At 38.0% G+C, this 15,910-nt stretch overlaps 1 protein-coding gene across 6 annotated transcripts in view; it reads right to left on the bottom strand.

The window, feature by feature from the left end:
• SYNPO2 (synaptopodin 2) overlaps positions 1–15,910 on the bottom strand; it is a 181,449-nt gene that overhangs the window by 33,460 nt on the left and 132,079 nt on the right. For 4 of the 6 annotated variants that reach the window (XM_072810458.1, XM_072810459.1, XM_072810461.1 and 1 more), the window contains exons 2-3: positions 6,576–6,727; positions 1,967–2,778 (exon numbers count right to left, since the gene is read on the bottom strand). In XM_072810458.1, the coding sequence (XP_072666559.1) occupies positions 1,967–2,778; positions 6,576–6,727 (964 nt within the window). Of the gene's footprint in view, positions 1–1,739; positions 1,886–1,966; positions 2,779–6,575; positions 6,728–13,355; positions 13,374–15,910 lie in introns of those variants that run through there. The other 2 variants (XM_072810462.1, XM_072810463.1) reach the window with 2 other exon arrangements.

Here is a 15,910-nt window from a genome sequence, read left to right as displayed (position 1 = left end):
CTTATTTACTTAAGTGTTTCAATGTAATGAATTTAAATATTTAAACTTTCTTCTCCTTCTTTTTTTTTTATTTCACGTCTCCCTAAAGTCCTTGCATTCATGGTGACTGGATTAATATAAATTTAAAAAAACTGAATGAATAACAATTGAAGGCACTGAATCAATAATTGCTAATAATTCAGAACATGGGATCATTGTCAATACATGCAAGAAATTTAAGCTACAAAGTTGTCACGATAAATTTGTTTGAAATGTATTGCTCTTTGGAAATATGACGACATTTTAGTTGCAGCAAGAATGTGTCAGTCTTGGGGGAAATTTAAAAATTATGTGACTAGTGACCCTCTTAACTGTGGGTAAAAGCTGATGCAGAAATTAAGTCATTTAAAATGAGAGTTTGACAGTTTCAAAGTAACACACATTTATATTTAGATTCCTAATTTTATCATGATTGGTATAAACAACGAATTGGTGGCAAACTGGTTTATAGCATCATTTAATTGTCACCATGTATTTAATGACTCTGAGCATGATTCACCAGCAAGTTTTGAATTCTTCAAAATAGTTAAATGGAAATTTCAGAAAAACTTTCTGAATATTTCATGATTGAAAATTAGTTTTTTTGTCACTGGAACAAAGTCAGACTTCATGATTTAAAAAAAAAATAAAACAGAATCAGAGTGAATTAGTTTTATAACAAAGTAACAGATATTCCCTGGCAATCAAATTTTATTTCAAGAAAATAGTAAAAAGTGTGATCATTACTAAGTGTAACTCCTTTTTTTTGACCAGGGTTATACAACTTAGTATTAAATTGACGGTCACAGTTGTTGCTAACTTCACTGCCAATATGTAAAGTATGTGAATGCTGCCTTAATACACTTGTTTAATATGCTATAAATGTGAAGATGCATACAGATGCTTCAAGTATAAGGATGATTAACAGCACTTGCCAATAAAGCTACAAATGGTTATGCTAAAAATATGCTTTGAAGGGAATAATGAGAGGATAGAAGATTTAGTACAGCACTCTGAATAACTGACTTCATTACCGTTGTGTATCATTCATACATTCAAGTGCCTTTGCCAATCAGCCTTTATCTCCTCGAATGAAATTCTAAAATTTGTTTTAAAAAAAGGAAAAAAAAGACAGAGAGAAAAGAAAAGAAAAATCATAAACCTAACTGATATTCTTATCTTCATTCTCCTTTCTGTAATCACTCCCCTGGGTAAAACAAAACACCGCAAACGGCCTTGAATTTAAATATATTTTACGTTTGGGGACATTTAAATGCCTCCACAGGGCCCAGGAGACTGACTTGTGTGTCTAGAAGGTAGAAGAAATGCTTTGCAGTCGAGTGAAGACATCTAAAATGGAGAGGATCATGTAACTGCTCAGTATTCCACATGTCCTTGTCTGTCAAACTCACTTCTGCAAGCATCATCAAGCTGCACAATGATATTTTTTCAAAATGAGGATCTGCTTTTAATATTAGCGGTGGAGCCTGTATTTTCAAGACACCTCTCGCAGCAGACTCAACAGTTTTTGACATTTAGACGCAGAGTCCACATGACTTCAAATACTCCCCTCTGCTATTTTACCTCCAATATTACAACATTCTGAGACAAGTCAAAGAGACACATTAATAATATGATTTTTCTTTAACAGCTCCTGTGCCTTTGGGGATACAAGAAAATGCCTTAAATATATTTACATCTACAACAAGCTGCAAACTTACTGCCTTCATTTCAGAAATGGGTGTTCTCCACGATTTCACATTTGTTATTCTGTCCATTAATTTAAAAAAAAATTTTTTTTTAAACCACAGAGAGACAGACACCAAAGAAATCTTTAAAAAGAAAAGAAAAAAAAAAAAAAAAAGTCCGTGTGAGTGCAGCAGCAGCAAAACGCCCTGAGATCCCAGGCCCCTTCCAATAGCCCGGTAGCGGCCCAGGCAGGACTTACGTGCGTGGCGCGCTCTGTGCTTGTGAGGTCTGCTGTGATCCCTTTCTGAGCGTGGATCCTCTCCCTGCTCTGTGCCTTCTGATGAGACTGCAAAGGATACCAGAGAAGGAGGTGCTTCGGACTGCCCTCCTTCCACCCGGGAATCCACACACCCCTTTCCTGCCTGAAGCCTGCACCCTCCCGTCGGCTGCCTCTCCAAGCAGTCGAGTATCACTTCCACTCGGGGCAGCCCAGTGTCTCCCGCTTCACTTCCCTGGATCACTCTTAACTCTTTGCCACTGGAGATCTGGATTATCTTGCTGGACCTCAGAGAAGGCTCCCCTTTCTCAGCAGTGGGGACTGAATTTATGTGGACAATCCGGTCGTGTTGTACATGAGGATCTGGCTCAGGAGACTTGGATTTTTCAGACCCCAGGAGAGCCACCACGGGGACATTCGTGACCTTGTGTCTCTCTTGTGAAAGGGAGAGTTGTAGCTCAACCACAGGGCCTGGCTGCCCAACTTCTGCTTTCTCCCTTAAGATAATCTCCTCTGCTAAGCGTCCTCTTTGGGAGTCAGGCATTTGGGGGGCCACATGGTAGCTCAGGCCTGTTGCTTCTTTTATGCTCCCAGAAAAACCAGGACCACTCCCTTGGTCCTCAGCTCGAGGAGCCCCACTCCTGACCGAGGCAACGTAGACTTCTCTGTGCTGGCTCTTTGCCGCCGGCCGAATCTGCAGGGTGGTACTTTCCACATGCCCTTCATGGGTGAGATGCTCAGGGGTTTTGTTTTCAGTTTCAGAGACGGAAGTCTCACTTACTCCACTGGATGGTCTGCACACAGAAGAATCAGTCCAGATGGTTAAATCAGAGCATTACACCTGCCAAAGAACTTCCTGACACTTTTATGATACATGATACAGTCAAAATATTTCCTCCTTAAATGCCAACTGCAACATATTTGAAAGCAGAAGTTGGCAACATGTTTATATTATTATTTAAATATCTTCCAAATAAACTTTTCTTTAAATCAAAGCAAAAATCCTTAACAAAAGATTGTGGAACCTACATCCATCCTAAATTCAGCTTTTATTTTTCAAAAGCACAGGTTAGAGCTACACAGATGTCCTTTATCTGAAATTACTTGGGTGCTTTCAAATAACCATGTTTGTTCTAATATGACAAAGCATTTCAATGTCTTACTAAGTTTATGTCTGAACATTATAATGTCACGTAAACATATTCAGCAGCTTCAGAGAAATATTAACATACAGATAATTCAAGTAATCCTTTTAGAAGCTGTGCTTTCTTGAAAGGAATGAAATAGAAGCTGTTTTTCAAGCTCCAGTGAGCATGTGTTTTGTAATAAGTGGACCCCAGCCCAGTACTCTTGTGTAAAGAGAAATCCTTTCCATGCTGCAATGAATCATTGAGTCATGGAGTATTTATAATCAGGGATGTCTCCCCTTCTCCTATTTGAACCTGTCTGTCAGAGCACTTCCTTACAGGATCTCTAAAGTCAAACTGTTCTTTTTCTTTCAGCTAAGAAGCCCAGCTCTGCTCACCACCACCATCCTTTGCTTTTGACCTTAACCATTCCCAGCTGGTTTTGCAAATCTGGGTTTGCAAGAAGCAATGTCAGTTTAAGAGTCAAACGACTTCTTGCTAAAACTCTAATTTAAACTCGAACTGCTTTTCGAAGAGAGGCATCACTCACAGAACAGCTGTAGGAGATGCCATCATGTCTCACATTTGTAAGTTTTTTTAAAAAAGCAGCAGTGTCTATCTCTGCCCCTTTCCTCCTTCCTCAAAACGCACCTGATTTTTTTTTTAAGATTTTATTTATTTATTCATGACAGACACAGAGAGAGAAAGAGGCAGAGACACAGGCAGAGGGAGAAGCAGGCTCCTTGCAGGGAGCCGAAGGTGGGACTCGGTTCCGGGTCTCCAGGATCACACCCTGGGCTGAAGGCGGCGCTAAACCACTGAGCCACTGGGGCTGCCCACACACCCCGATTTTTTTTTTTTTAAGATTTTATTTATTTATTCATGATAGTCACACAGAGAGAGAGAGAGGCAGAGACATAGGCAGAGGGAGAAGCAGGCTCCACGCAGGGAGCCCGATGTGGGATTCGATCCCGGGTCTCCAGGATCGCGCCCTGGGCCAAAGGAAGGCGCCAAACCGCTGCGCCACCCAGGGATCCCACACACCCCGATTAATGCCAGATCATCATTTGAAGGAAGAGAACTCCTACTCAAGGGGCTACCCAAAGGAATATACTTTAGAATCTATCTGACATAATTTCTGACTAACGTTCAAAATCATTGCTAACTTTGCTTTTGATGGCATTTAATAAAGCAAAACTAAGCAAAACAATAAAAAATTAATAGTCAAATGAAATGTAACTTTCTCTAAGGAAATGATCTGTAAAGCTTCCTGGTAATTAAAAAATGATAATAAAGCATTTTAAAAACACGATAATAGCAAATTAGATCTTTCTTATATAGGAAATGATTAATATACTCTATGCAACTAAATTTGATGGTACCAAAAGGTCAGAGAGTTTTAATTTAAGAAGGCCTCGGATGGAAGTAGATTAAATCACTTTGAATTATGTTAGCAATCAATTATGAAGCTGAGAAGAGAGTCATTTGAATTTATTCCAGTCTTAGAGAGTATAATACAGATAATTGGGTCAGAAAAATGTTAACATTTACTAGTAGTAGAAGTAGAATGAATATACACGAATAAAAACCATAAAAGCACTAAAGGTTAAAGATTTGTACCTTACAATGCTCATTTTCTCTCAGTCTACATAGGTACAATGTTCAGATACTCAGAATGGTCATGATGATGATGATGATGATTGCCTTTGGGCTGATTTTAATTTGAGATTGCATTTGAATCTCATCAATTAATTACTTATTTTGCAGAAGTCAAAATACTTAAGAGAAAATAATATTAATCAAAATTCCAGTTATTAAAAGTAGCAGAGAACTAGTTCATTTATTTCTGAAAGTAAATATGTACCTAAGGCTCTGCTTTAAATCACTAAGGATTTTCCCAGTGATAGTCATTGTAATCAAAACAAGAACTAGCAGGGAATGTCCCAGACCACAAATATGTTCCAAAGAAATTGGCCTCATTAAAAGAGTGAAGACACTAAAAAGGGAATAAATTAGAAAAAAAGTTTTCCCCTATTTGGGATGTGTTTAAGCCTTTACAAAGATGGAGGTCCTCAAATACCTCAGAGATTTATGCCTGATAATGGCAAACACTGTGTCCACACTTGGCAAGACCCCTGTTAGTTTTCTTTTAAAAGCAAATGGCAGCTTTATAATTAAATAGGATCCTAAAGGCTTAAGCATTGGCTTGATGGGTAAATATTTAGATGGGAGATTCTAGGAATAGTGCTACATTTCTTTTATTTTCATAAGATTATGTCCATACCATAGTATGTTATATGTGTATAGAAACGGAACCAATAGTGAATGATTATCAGAGGGGTGATGCTGCACGTCGGGTTTCTGCAGAGTTAAGACAAAATTGGAGGGCTTTCAATCCTGTGTGAGATTGTCCTCTGGCATCTGCCTGAAGGCTACTCTCCAGGAAGCCAAAACTTTCCTTTCTGGATTCATTACAATGTCATGGTCAGAGCCTCACTTGCAAAGTCAGTATGGATCTGTGTACAGTACTGTGATTTGCACACCATGAAAATGTTGATGCTGTAGTTTTTTTGTTTTTTTTTTTGTGATTGCCCTTATTGTTTTTTTGTTTGTTTGGATGTTTAAAGTTTACCACTCCATTTTTAAGCAATTAGGTGGAGAGGTGGTATTTGGGGAGAGCAAATTAACAAGTGATTTCCATTAATAGTCCAAAACTTTTTTCTAACCATCTGCTCTTGTCCACTCCCAAATGGTTTTACTGGAGGTACTGAGAAGCAGAAATTGAGCTGTTTCTGGGTTTTGTTGTTCTTTTCCTTCTCCTCGGCATTCTCTTTCTATAAAAAATTATTGTACAGTGTAACAGTTTAAGACCTAAACATTTTTTTATGGAATTGACTGCTGTTATTTTTTTATTTTAATTCCAGTAGAGTTCACATACAGTGTAATATTAGTTTCAGGTGTACAAAATAGTGATTCGACATTTCCATACAATACCTGGTGCTCATCATGACAAGTACATTCCTTAATCTCTATCACCTATCTCCCCCTTGCTTACCACCACCACCCTTCTGGTAACCATCAGTTTGTTCTCTAAAGCTAAGTTAAACATTTTTAATTCATCAGTGAATCTGGAATTATAATTTAATGGTCCTGACCCACCACAAAATCTTGACCTAGAAGTATTAAATTATGTACAACATACAAGCTTTCTAAGGAAAATACTACTCTAAAATACCTAAGATTTTCGACAAAGTTCATGACACAAAGATTTTCAAGTTAATTCCCAATTAACCAGAAAATTAATTGCCTATTTTCAAACATGGTGGTTTTTCTGTTTAACTATACTTATCTACTACAAAGCACCCCAATTTCCCCAAAAATGACAAATTATATATTTAATAAAAGCTATAGTCATTCCCATCTAACTTTAAGAGAAAATATATATTCCAACAAATCTTTTGTACCTTTTGATAAGCATTTGGAGAGAGTCTGTTATGCTTTCCATGAGCTTGATGACTTGGGGGTAGGTGAGGTCCGCACAAGGGTTGCCATTGATAGAAACCACTTCATCCCCCTCACAGAGGCCAGACCCAGAAGCTTTGCTCTGGCTTCGGATCTGAATAGAGTGAAAAAGAAAGCTATAGTTAGAATCATATAACTTGTAAAGAAAACAAAAACAAAACAAAACAAAACTCTTGCCACCATCTCTGAAAACGTTTATTTGGGAGGTACATAGATCTGCAAACTATAAAATCAGTCCTGGTTTTTAATCCATCTGTTGACCTAGAAGACCACCTCAAACACAATGTATTATGTACCATCATGTCAACATTTATTTTTTAAATCTTTTTTTTAATTTTTATTTATGTATGATAGTCACAGAGAGAGAGAGAGAGGCAGAGACACAGGCAGAGGGAGAAGCAGGCTCCATGCACCGGGAGCCCGACGTGGGATTCGATCCCGGGTCTCCAGGATCGCGCCCTGGGCCAAAGGCAGGCGCCAAACCGCTGCGCCACCCAGGGATCCCTCAACATTTAATTCATAGTGCTGCATGTAAATGTAAAAGGAAAGAAAATCTATAGTAAAGGAACTGGAATAAAAGAAATAAAGAATAGAGAAGAATGAAGGCAGACATGTTAAAATAATTGAGGTTACATTAAAAATAACTCACATTTCAAGATCTGACCCCAGTCAGAGTGACCTCTCACATTCAAAAAAATTTTAAAAGCCTTTCCCATTGCTGAGCTGAGTGGAATACTGACTATAAGCAGGAGGTGGAGGGCAGGACGGTTAAGGAGAGAGCTGTACAGCTAAATCAACTAATGAAAGCCATCCCTGCATAATGGGGAAATTAGGCAGCCAGGATATTAAGAATTATGTCAAAGAGAAAAACCCTTTATTGAAATCAACTATTCAAGTCTTAGTACTAAGCAATGTTTAGCAAAAAAGAAAGAAAAAAAAGATGATTTTGCAAATAATAAAAAATCCTTGCTATATCGATTGCATTGTATTCTTGTACAGAATGACACCAGCAAAAAAACTGAATAAAAACCTCAAAGAGGGCACCCCTGATGGCTCAGCGGTTTAGTGTTGCCCTCGGCCCAGGGCGTGATCCTGGAGACCCCGGATCGAGTCCCATGTCAGGCTCCCTGCATGGAGCCTGCTTCCCCACCCGCCCCCCCACCTCTGTGTCTTTCATGATTAAATAAATAAAATCTTAAAAACAAAACAAAACAAAAAAACTCAAAGAGAACTTTCAGAACCCAGAAAAGAGAAATTCAAAGAAGTAGAATAATGGTAGAGAGCTCCCACCAGCTCCTTAGTGAGGAATAATTGGAGGTTTATATCCCATATGATTCTGATTATGATAAAATGTCATGCTAATTATTCTCCCTCTGTCCTTCCAGGTTCATTCTCCACCTTCCTCTGTGCTGCGCTGTGCCAATGGGGGACTGGCCTCTAGAGACTACTGGCTGAGCTCCCCTGTAGGCTGCCCCTGATTGGATCAGGTCAACAGAAAGCCTCAACTAGAGATCAAAGAGCAAGAGCAATGAGGGATAGGGTACATAGATGTTCTCCTTACCGAATGTGCTGGGTCCCAGTGTGGCAATGGCTCTGTTTCTCCATCTAGAGAATCACAGCTCCTGTCTGTCGGCCCCTCTCCCCTGCCTTAGCTTTTGTTCTATTTCAATAACATGTACCATCTTCTTGCATCTTCAGGCCAAACGGTAATAATAGTTTCCTGCTTTTTATCTCCGGGTGCTTCATTATCATTTGTCGGTTCACTTAAACCTGACTTCAATCCCTGCATTACATTATCTTTAATTACTCCTTTGAGCATGCCACCTATTTCCTGCTGGGAACCCAAGTGATACTGTTGTGTTTAGATTTCATTTTACAATGTCAGTTTAATAGTTCTCAACGAACATGTAACATGTCATACAACCTGAACTTAACACTTTTTTTTTAAAGATTATTTATTTATTTATTTATTTATTTATTTATTTATTTATTCATGATAGACATAGAGAGAAAGAGAGAGAGAGAGGCAGAGACACAGGCAGAGGGAGAAGCAGGCTCCATGCCAGGAGCCCAGCACAGGACTGATCCCAGGACTCCAGGATTGCGCCCTGGGCCGAAGGCAGATGCCAAACCACTGAGCCACCCAAGGATCCCCTTAACAACACTTTAAATACTATTCTAGATATGTTCCACCAAGATGACCCCTTTCTGACTATTAAAATCAAGATTCTGATTCCAGAGAGATCAAAGCCTGGTAAGCAATACTTCCTGAAGAATGTTTTCATAGCCAAGCTCATTTCTGATTGGGCATGAAACCTAAGTCAGCTTATCGTCAATAGGTGCCCCCTAATCAATGACTGACATGTTGACTAATACAGGTTTAAGTTTGTACCTCCAGGTGCATTTACATTTTAAGTGGCACTCTTGAAAGTAAAAGAATACGTTTAAGTGCCAAAAGGATGACACACTATTGAAGTTTGAAGTGATTCAGTTAGTTTTGTTCTGGGAGGGTCTGTCCTTTGTCATAAATTATAATCTACAGTGGTTTACCCTTTTCTGACAGAACTATCTCACTTTTATTTGTTTTGGAAGAACACACTAGTTTATTGCAAAATATTTCCAAGGCTATAAGGAAGCAACAAAAGCAACAAGAAAGAGAATATGCCCCCAATTTTGAGACATATCTATTTAACTGCCAAATGTATTTATTTTGTTTTGTCTTGCATGAAATAGTTAAAATTTAAAAAATCTCAAGAGAATTGCTAATAAATCAAGGATAAAACAATATCCAACAAAAAGCTGTTTGTTCACACTTCAATCATTTCAATTTATTTATTTATTTTTTATAAAATAAGATGAGGTGGATAATAGAGTATTTTTTGAAGCATAGGCCCATTCATTCAATTGAGTCAGATGTACTGAAACATAGATAGGAAATTCATCCTTTGGAGGACCAAAGAGATATGTTTGGAAGATAGATGTATCATTATACCTGAACCACTCAAGGCTCAATCTCAGGGATGGAAAGAGAGGGTTTCCCTTTATCAGCAATAAGTTGTGTGAATTTTAAGCAACTTCATGGATTTGCAGAGCAAGATGAAAAATTGGACCTTGGAAGAAAAATAAATCAGAGCTGTCTATCACGCAAACATGTATTGCTTGACAGGAAAAGTGCAGTCCATCATTATGCTTGTCAAGTGGAGCTTTTAATGGTATCCAAATAAGCAAAGCATTATTGGAGGAGTAGTTGGCATTCCTTCGGAGCATGCATCCTGAGGTCAACATTCAGAATCAACTCCTGCGATTGTGTTTCACTGACCTATTACATTTGTCTGAACAGCAAGAAATATTTTCCTGAAGAACCATGTTAAATATGGTGATACTTTCCTTGCCACAAAGGACTACTCATTCTCCATTTTTAATAGGACTACCCAAACAAAGATGGTATGACAATGTCTATTATGCCCAAACATATCCTTTGCAATCACCAATTTCACCAATATTACACCATTACACCATTTATTAGTGTACAAAAGATCCTTACCTTACATTGTGTGTAATCAGGTATTTTGGAATGCATATATTTGTCTATTATTATGTATGTGAGCAAAACTTCTAACTCCTGAAAATATTCTTATTTGTGAACATGAAATACACTGCCAGTAGTAAGTCTGGATATGCAGATCATTAGCACTGACAATGCTGAATATCAGTGAATTTATCAAGCAGTCTTCTTACGCCATTAGTCCTAGAATCATAAAATACATTGTGGGAGAGAGCACCAACTCTAAAGGAAGAAGGGTTTCAATTTTGTGGCTCCAATGGTTACTAAATGACTGAACTTAGATAAATCATATTGCACTTTTGGGCTTTAGTTTTCTAAAGTGTAAAATAGAGCTAATGAATTTTATTTCTCTAGATTGTTAAAGAAATTAGAAGTAACATGTATTAGGTTCCATGTCGCACATATAGCTCCTAGAGGTGCGCAAGAAGGGGCAAATAGATAAAAATGAGTTGGCTTCCCATACATCTACACCCACGAAATGAATATGCCAAATAAAAAGAAAAGCTATAAAATGGTACTTTGTCTATAAGATGTTTGAAAACATCTAAATTTATTTTCAGTTTTTATGCCTATATTTGGCATTAACCCGTTATCATCTAAAGCTAAATGTTGTATCTGTCTTTTCCTAAGTACACATTTCATAAATGAAAGGTGGAAGAAGAAATCAAGCCTATTTGTTGTTTTCTAGCAGAAATAACAACCCAAATATTTAAATACTGGTGGCTTATCTTCATTGAACACTTCCATGCTAAGCCCTCTACATGCTTACACCATTTATCCCTACAAAATCTCAGTGAAAAGTACAAACACACTTCCACTTGTGAATGTTCAGAAGGACTGCCATTACTTTCATTTTATGGATAAGAAAACAGTGACTCAGGAAATTAGGTATTTTGCCTAAAATCACCAGCGAGAAAAAGAATTTGAACTCAAGGAATCTGACTTCAGAGCATGTGTTTTTAACCATTATACACATTGCCTCTGTAGTTAATAGTTTGAATTCTCTACCATAAATCTTTTTTTAAAAAAAAGATTTTATTTATTTGAGACAGGGAAGGGGCAGAGGGAGAGGGAGAGAGAAACCCAAGCAGACTCCGAGGTGAGTGCAGAGCCCCACACAGGGCTTAATCCCACAACCCTGAGATCAGACCTGAGCTGAAAACAAGAGTTGGATGCTTCATTGACTGTGCTACCCAGGCACCTCTACCATGAATCTTAAGGAGAGAGAGGAGTGTAGCAACAATTAGCATAGGCCATAAAGAAAGTCAGGGAGGAAATAAAAACCTGCCCAGCCAGTCCATGAGCTGGGAAAGGCTTTCATTTGGTTTTCTTTTTTTCATCTTTTTATTTTAAGAGCTATATATAAGGTGTTCTTTAAAGATTGGAAAATAATCAATATTATGACCCAATATGTCAAAAATTCACACTTGACTATAATTATCTTTTGCAAACTGTGATTTGACCCAACATACCTACCTATATCAGCATGCAATGTATGCTTTTTTTCTCAAGAACATTCCCCTAGAGACTTCATTCTACATCTAATACATTAGACAGATAAGGAGTTTCTATCCATAAAATACTGCATTTCCCATTAGTGTCTCTCAGTTTAATCAAACCACAGAACTAAAAGATACTGATAATGTAAATATTTACCAAATACTGTATTTTTTGCTTACTGCTTCTTGATCCATGTCAGGAAAGATTTATTTTACTACAATCAAGTGAACATAGCAAGTTAGAGCTTCTCTGGGAAATTCAACAACATTATTTTCATTTCAAAGAATAAATCTGAGAAGAGTTTCAGCTCTGCTAATTTGGTTTTAGGAGTTAATAATTCCCCGGCAAGATACAAAAAGCTTCTTTTTCTATTCTTTTTTTATCACTTCATTTCCAAGTCTTCCAGAACTGACTAGACAGTAGGTATCAGATCTGAATTCTCATAGAACCTTGTAGTTAAACTATTTTGTGTTGTGTAAATGGTCAGCTTGCTGTCCATGAGACTAAATCTTACCTCATGGGTTGCATTTTCATGTATAACTCATTGACAATCCCTCTTGGAACATGTCACCGTAAGTGGCAGAACCAAGACCATCTCTTCCTTAGATTCCACTACTCTATGTATTAAAATATATGGAACAGAAAGAGAAAATTAGCATAAATCTAATGTATCACATGTGGGCTATTCTCAGTCCATAACCATGAAGTCTCAGGGACCTGGAGAGAACTAAGAGGATGAGCGACATGATCTCAGATAAGTAAAATTTTAGAAATTAGAACATTTTGGGCCACCTGGGTGGCTCAGTGGTTGAGCATCTGCCTTTGGCTCAGGGCATGATCCCGGGGTCCTGGGATGGAGCACCACATCAGGCTTCTCGCAGGAAGCCTGCTTTTCTCCCTCTGCTTGTGTTTCTGCCTCTTTCTCTGTGTCTCTTGTGAATAAATAGATTAAATCTTTCTAAAAAATTTTTAAACAAAATTCAAACATTTTTACGGAAATTGGAAAGTAGTCTATGATCTAGCAGCTCTTTCTGAAGCTCCAGTCTTTCCTCAGTTTTCCACCACAGGCCTTCAACGAAACTTCCCTCAAACCTCTAAGACTAGACTTACTAAACATCCCCTCATCCCAGCTGGCTCTCACACTGAAGCCGTAGGTGGGTCTGTATTCCTCACTTGACCAGAGAAATGGTCAGCATGGTCATTAGGAGACACAGCAAGAGGAGTGATGATGGTAGATGAAGTTTTAGAAATAAGGAAATCATCCTACTTTCAAAGGGATTATTTTTTTTTTAAGATTTTATTTATTTATTTATTGAGAGAGAGAGAGAGAGGCAGAGACACAGGCAGAGGGACAAGCAGGCTCAATGCAGGGAGCCCCATGCAGGACTCGATCCCGGATCTCCAGGATCACACCCCGGGCTGCATGCAGCGCTAAACCGCTGCGCCACCAGGGCTGCCCATCAAAGGGATTCTTTAAAAGAATCCAGATTCTGAACTCCAACCTCCATCTTTGGTGGTGAGTGTCCTAGTACCAAAGATGAGTTCACAAGTTGTTGGTAATTCATGTTTGCAGTGGTACAATATTTCTGGAAATCAATAGTAAATAGCAATATAGTTTCAGGATAACGGGGCAAAAGAAAACAAGAACCAGGGGTACCTGGGTGGCTCAGTGGTTGAGTGTCTGTCTTTGGCTCAAGTGATGATCCCAAGCTCCTGGGATCAAGTTCCACATCAGACTCTCCATGGGGCTCCTGCTTCTCCCTCTGCCTATGTTTCTGCCTCTTTGTGTCTCTCATAAATAAATAAAATCTAAAAAAAAAAAAAAGAAAAGAAAAGAAAACAAGGACCAGAATACAATGGAATAAAAGTAATAAGAACCCCCAGGAAAATCTTTATTGTGGGAAGCGAAAGGCATCCTGGAAATTAGTGCAAAAATTCAAACAGTTAAATGAAAAAAAAAAAAAAAAAACTTAAGGAAAGTACCTAGAATATGGTAAATAAATAAGAAATATAACTAATAACTGAGTAAATCAAAAGTCGTTGGAGAAGACAGTAGTGGTAGCATTGGATGGATGGCTCAACCTGTGTCCCAAGCTCATTTGTGTGTGCCTTGAACGTCACAGAGGCTGAGAAGGTAACTATATTTCCCAGACTCTCCTTCAGCCAGGGCTCTGGGGGTGATGTAGTTCTAACCCAACAAGTGTAGCTGCAAGAACACTTGCATTTGAGTTCAGAGGAGAGAGATGCCTGACTGAGGCATCCATTTTCCTGGTGTAGATATGGGAAATGATTTTACTCTGGATACAACAGTTCAGCTGGCTGCTTCTTAATCCCAGATCATAGCTAAGGTGTGTAAACAGACCCAGTGCTGGGCCCCATGGCTCCCGACTCCCCTGCTTCCCTATTGTGGCAAATGTTGCCAATCCCTTGGGAAGTCAGTTCTGCAGAGTTGTTCAAAGTCATTCCTGGAGGCCTTGCCAAAAGCCTGCCTTTCCAGACCTTTCGACAATTCTACAAGTACTCACTGAATTCCTTTCTAAGTAAAATAACTAGAGAGGTTTCTATTTTCTGCAAATGAACCCAGAACTGATACAGAATGATAAAATTAAGGGCAAACACAGAAGAAGGTAAGAGGGGAGGGGTGACTAGTCAAATACAGATACGAAGAAAAAAAGATGGATACAGAGTCCGATAGGACAGGAAAGACAATGCAGAAACATGTACTAGATAAATTGTATGAGGTCACCATCTGCTAAGAATAAAGGAGGAAGAACAGGCAGGGGGCATGAAAACTTGAGGACAATGAAGGAGGCTCAGAAAAGCCATTATAGAGTACATCCTAGGAAATCAGTATAAGAGAAATAAGAGTTTTGTGAAGAATTTGTAAGGAAAAAAGGGAGATGATTATTACCATGCACAGTTATCTTAGACAAATGTTCCAAAAGGACAGTAGTTGATTCCTAAAAAGATAGGAGGCTTTTCTCCATTAAAGAATTGGCAAAAGAATGGTATAAGGCATTCAAGTTACAAAATGTCTAAATAGCGAAAATTTCAAACTGTATATTCTGATCAGGTCAAGAGTGCAAATACAAACAGACTCTAGGATTTTTCAGTTATTCTATATTCACTACCTCAATTCAAGTTCAATAGCCTTTTCTTATGTTGAGTTTGGGTTTGAAGGCTATGAACTTTGCTAATCTGGTCATGAATATATGTACAGATACTGGGTAAAAAGTTTTCCTTTTGGACTACTGTCTTTACCCTTAGGGACCAAGTCTCCATAAAAGTAAAAAGCATTCCTGGTAGCAACCTTGGAAAGATTCCCGGAGTAAATAAATGTCTTTGACAGGAATGAGAGCCCTAATCCATGGGGCTGCATACTTCAGAATCTGCATACCAATGTGATTTCACAGGCAGAAATGATGCTGCAATATAACTGCTTTGGGCTGTTATTAAACAGCCACCATGATGCTAGAAAACCAACAAGTACAAATATGGAATGGTATTCTCTGCTCTTCTTTTCTTCCTAAGAATGTAAACATCCTAGCTCTTTCAGGAAAACACTGATGGACCAGAGCCTAAGTGGACATGTCCCTGTCCACTTTTTTATTGGATTAAATGTGAAAGACTGCATAAAGACCTTTGACCTATAAGGAACATTCTTCCTATAAGCCTTTATACAGAATATTTTTTAAAAATAGTTTTTAAAGCACTCATTAAAAAAGCATATGTGAAATCTAAGACTAAATAAATATGCAATCAGTAGAATCAGAATTACTCAGAAAAGACAGCCGAACTAGAATTTACTATTTTCAAATATCTTTTTATGTTTATTATCTTTTAAACTGTACACACAACTATTAACAAATTATTATGTTGCAATACCTCACACAATACAAATTTAGTCAGTCATCTAAAGAACCTATAAGTAAGCTCAATAGTCTTTTGAGTGGTCAAATACAGTTTAAATAAAGCTCACTAAGACCTATGTGCATCACTGTAAGTGTCTGGTCGTTTCTCATCCTATTTGCTCAATTTTATACAATTCTAGTAAGTTTTTTTTAATTGGGGTCTACAGAAAATTAGAAATGGAGAGATGAACATGCATCCTGTATAAAGACATTATAGTTAATATAGTGCAAAAGCCAGAAGGTAAAAGCCACAATTTAAAAACACATGAAAGTCTAAAAAAAGAAAAAGACTCAGAATATG

This window comes from Canis lupus, chromosome 33, assembly GCF_048164855.1.
Source record: "Canis lupus baileyi chromosome 33, mCanLup2.hap1, whole genome shotgun sequence".
Taxonomy (NCBI): Eukaryota; Metazoa; Chordata; class Mammalia; order Carnivora; family Canidae; genus Canis; species Canis lupus.
Note: the sequence above shows the minus strand (reverse complement) of the source record. Positions and strands in the feature narration are given on the sequence as shown.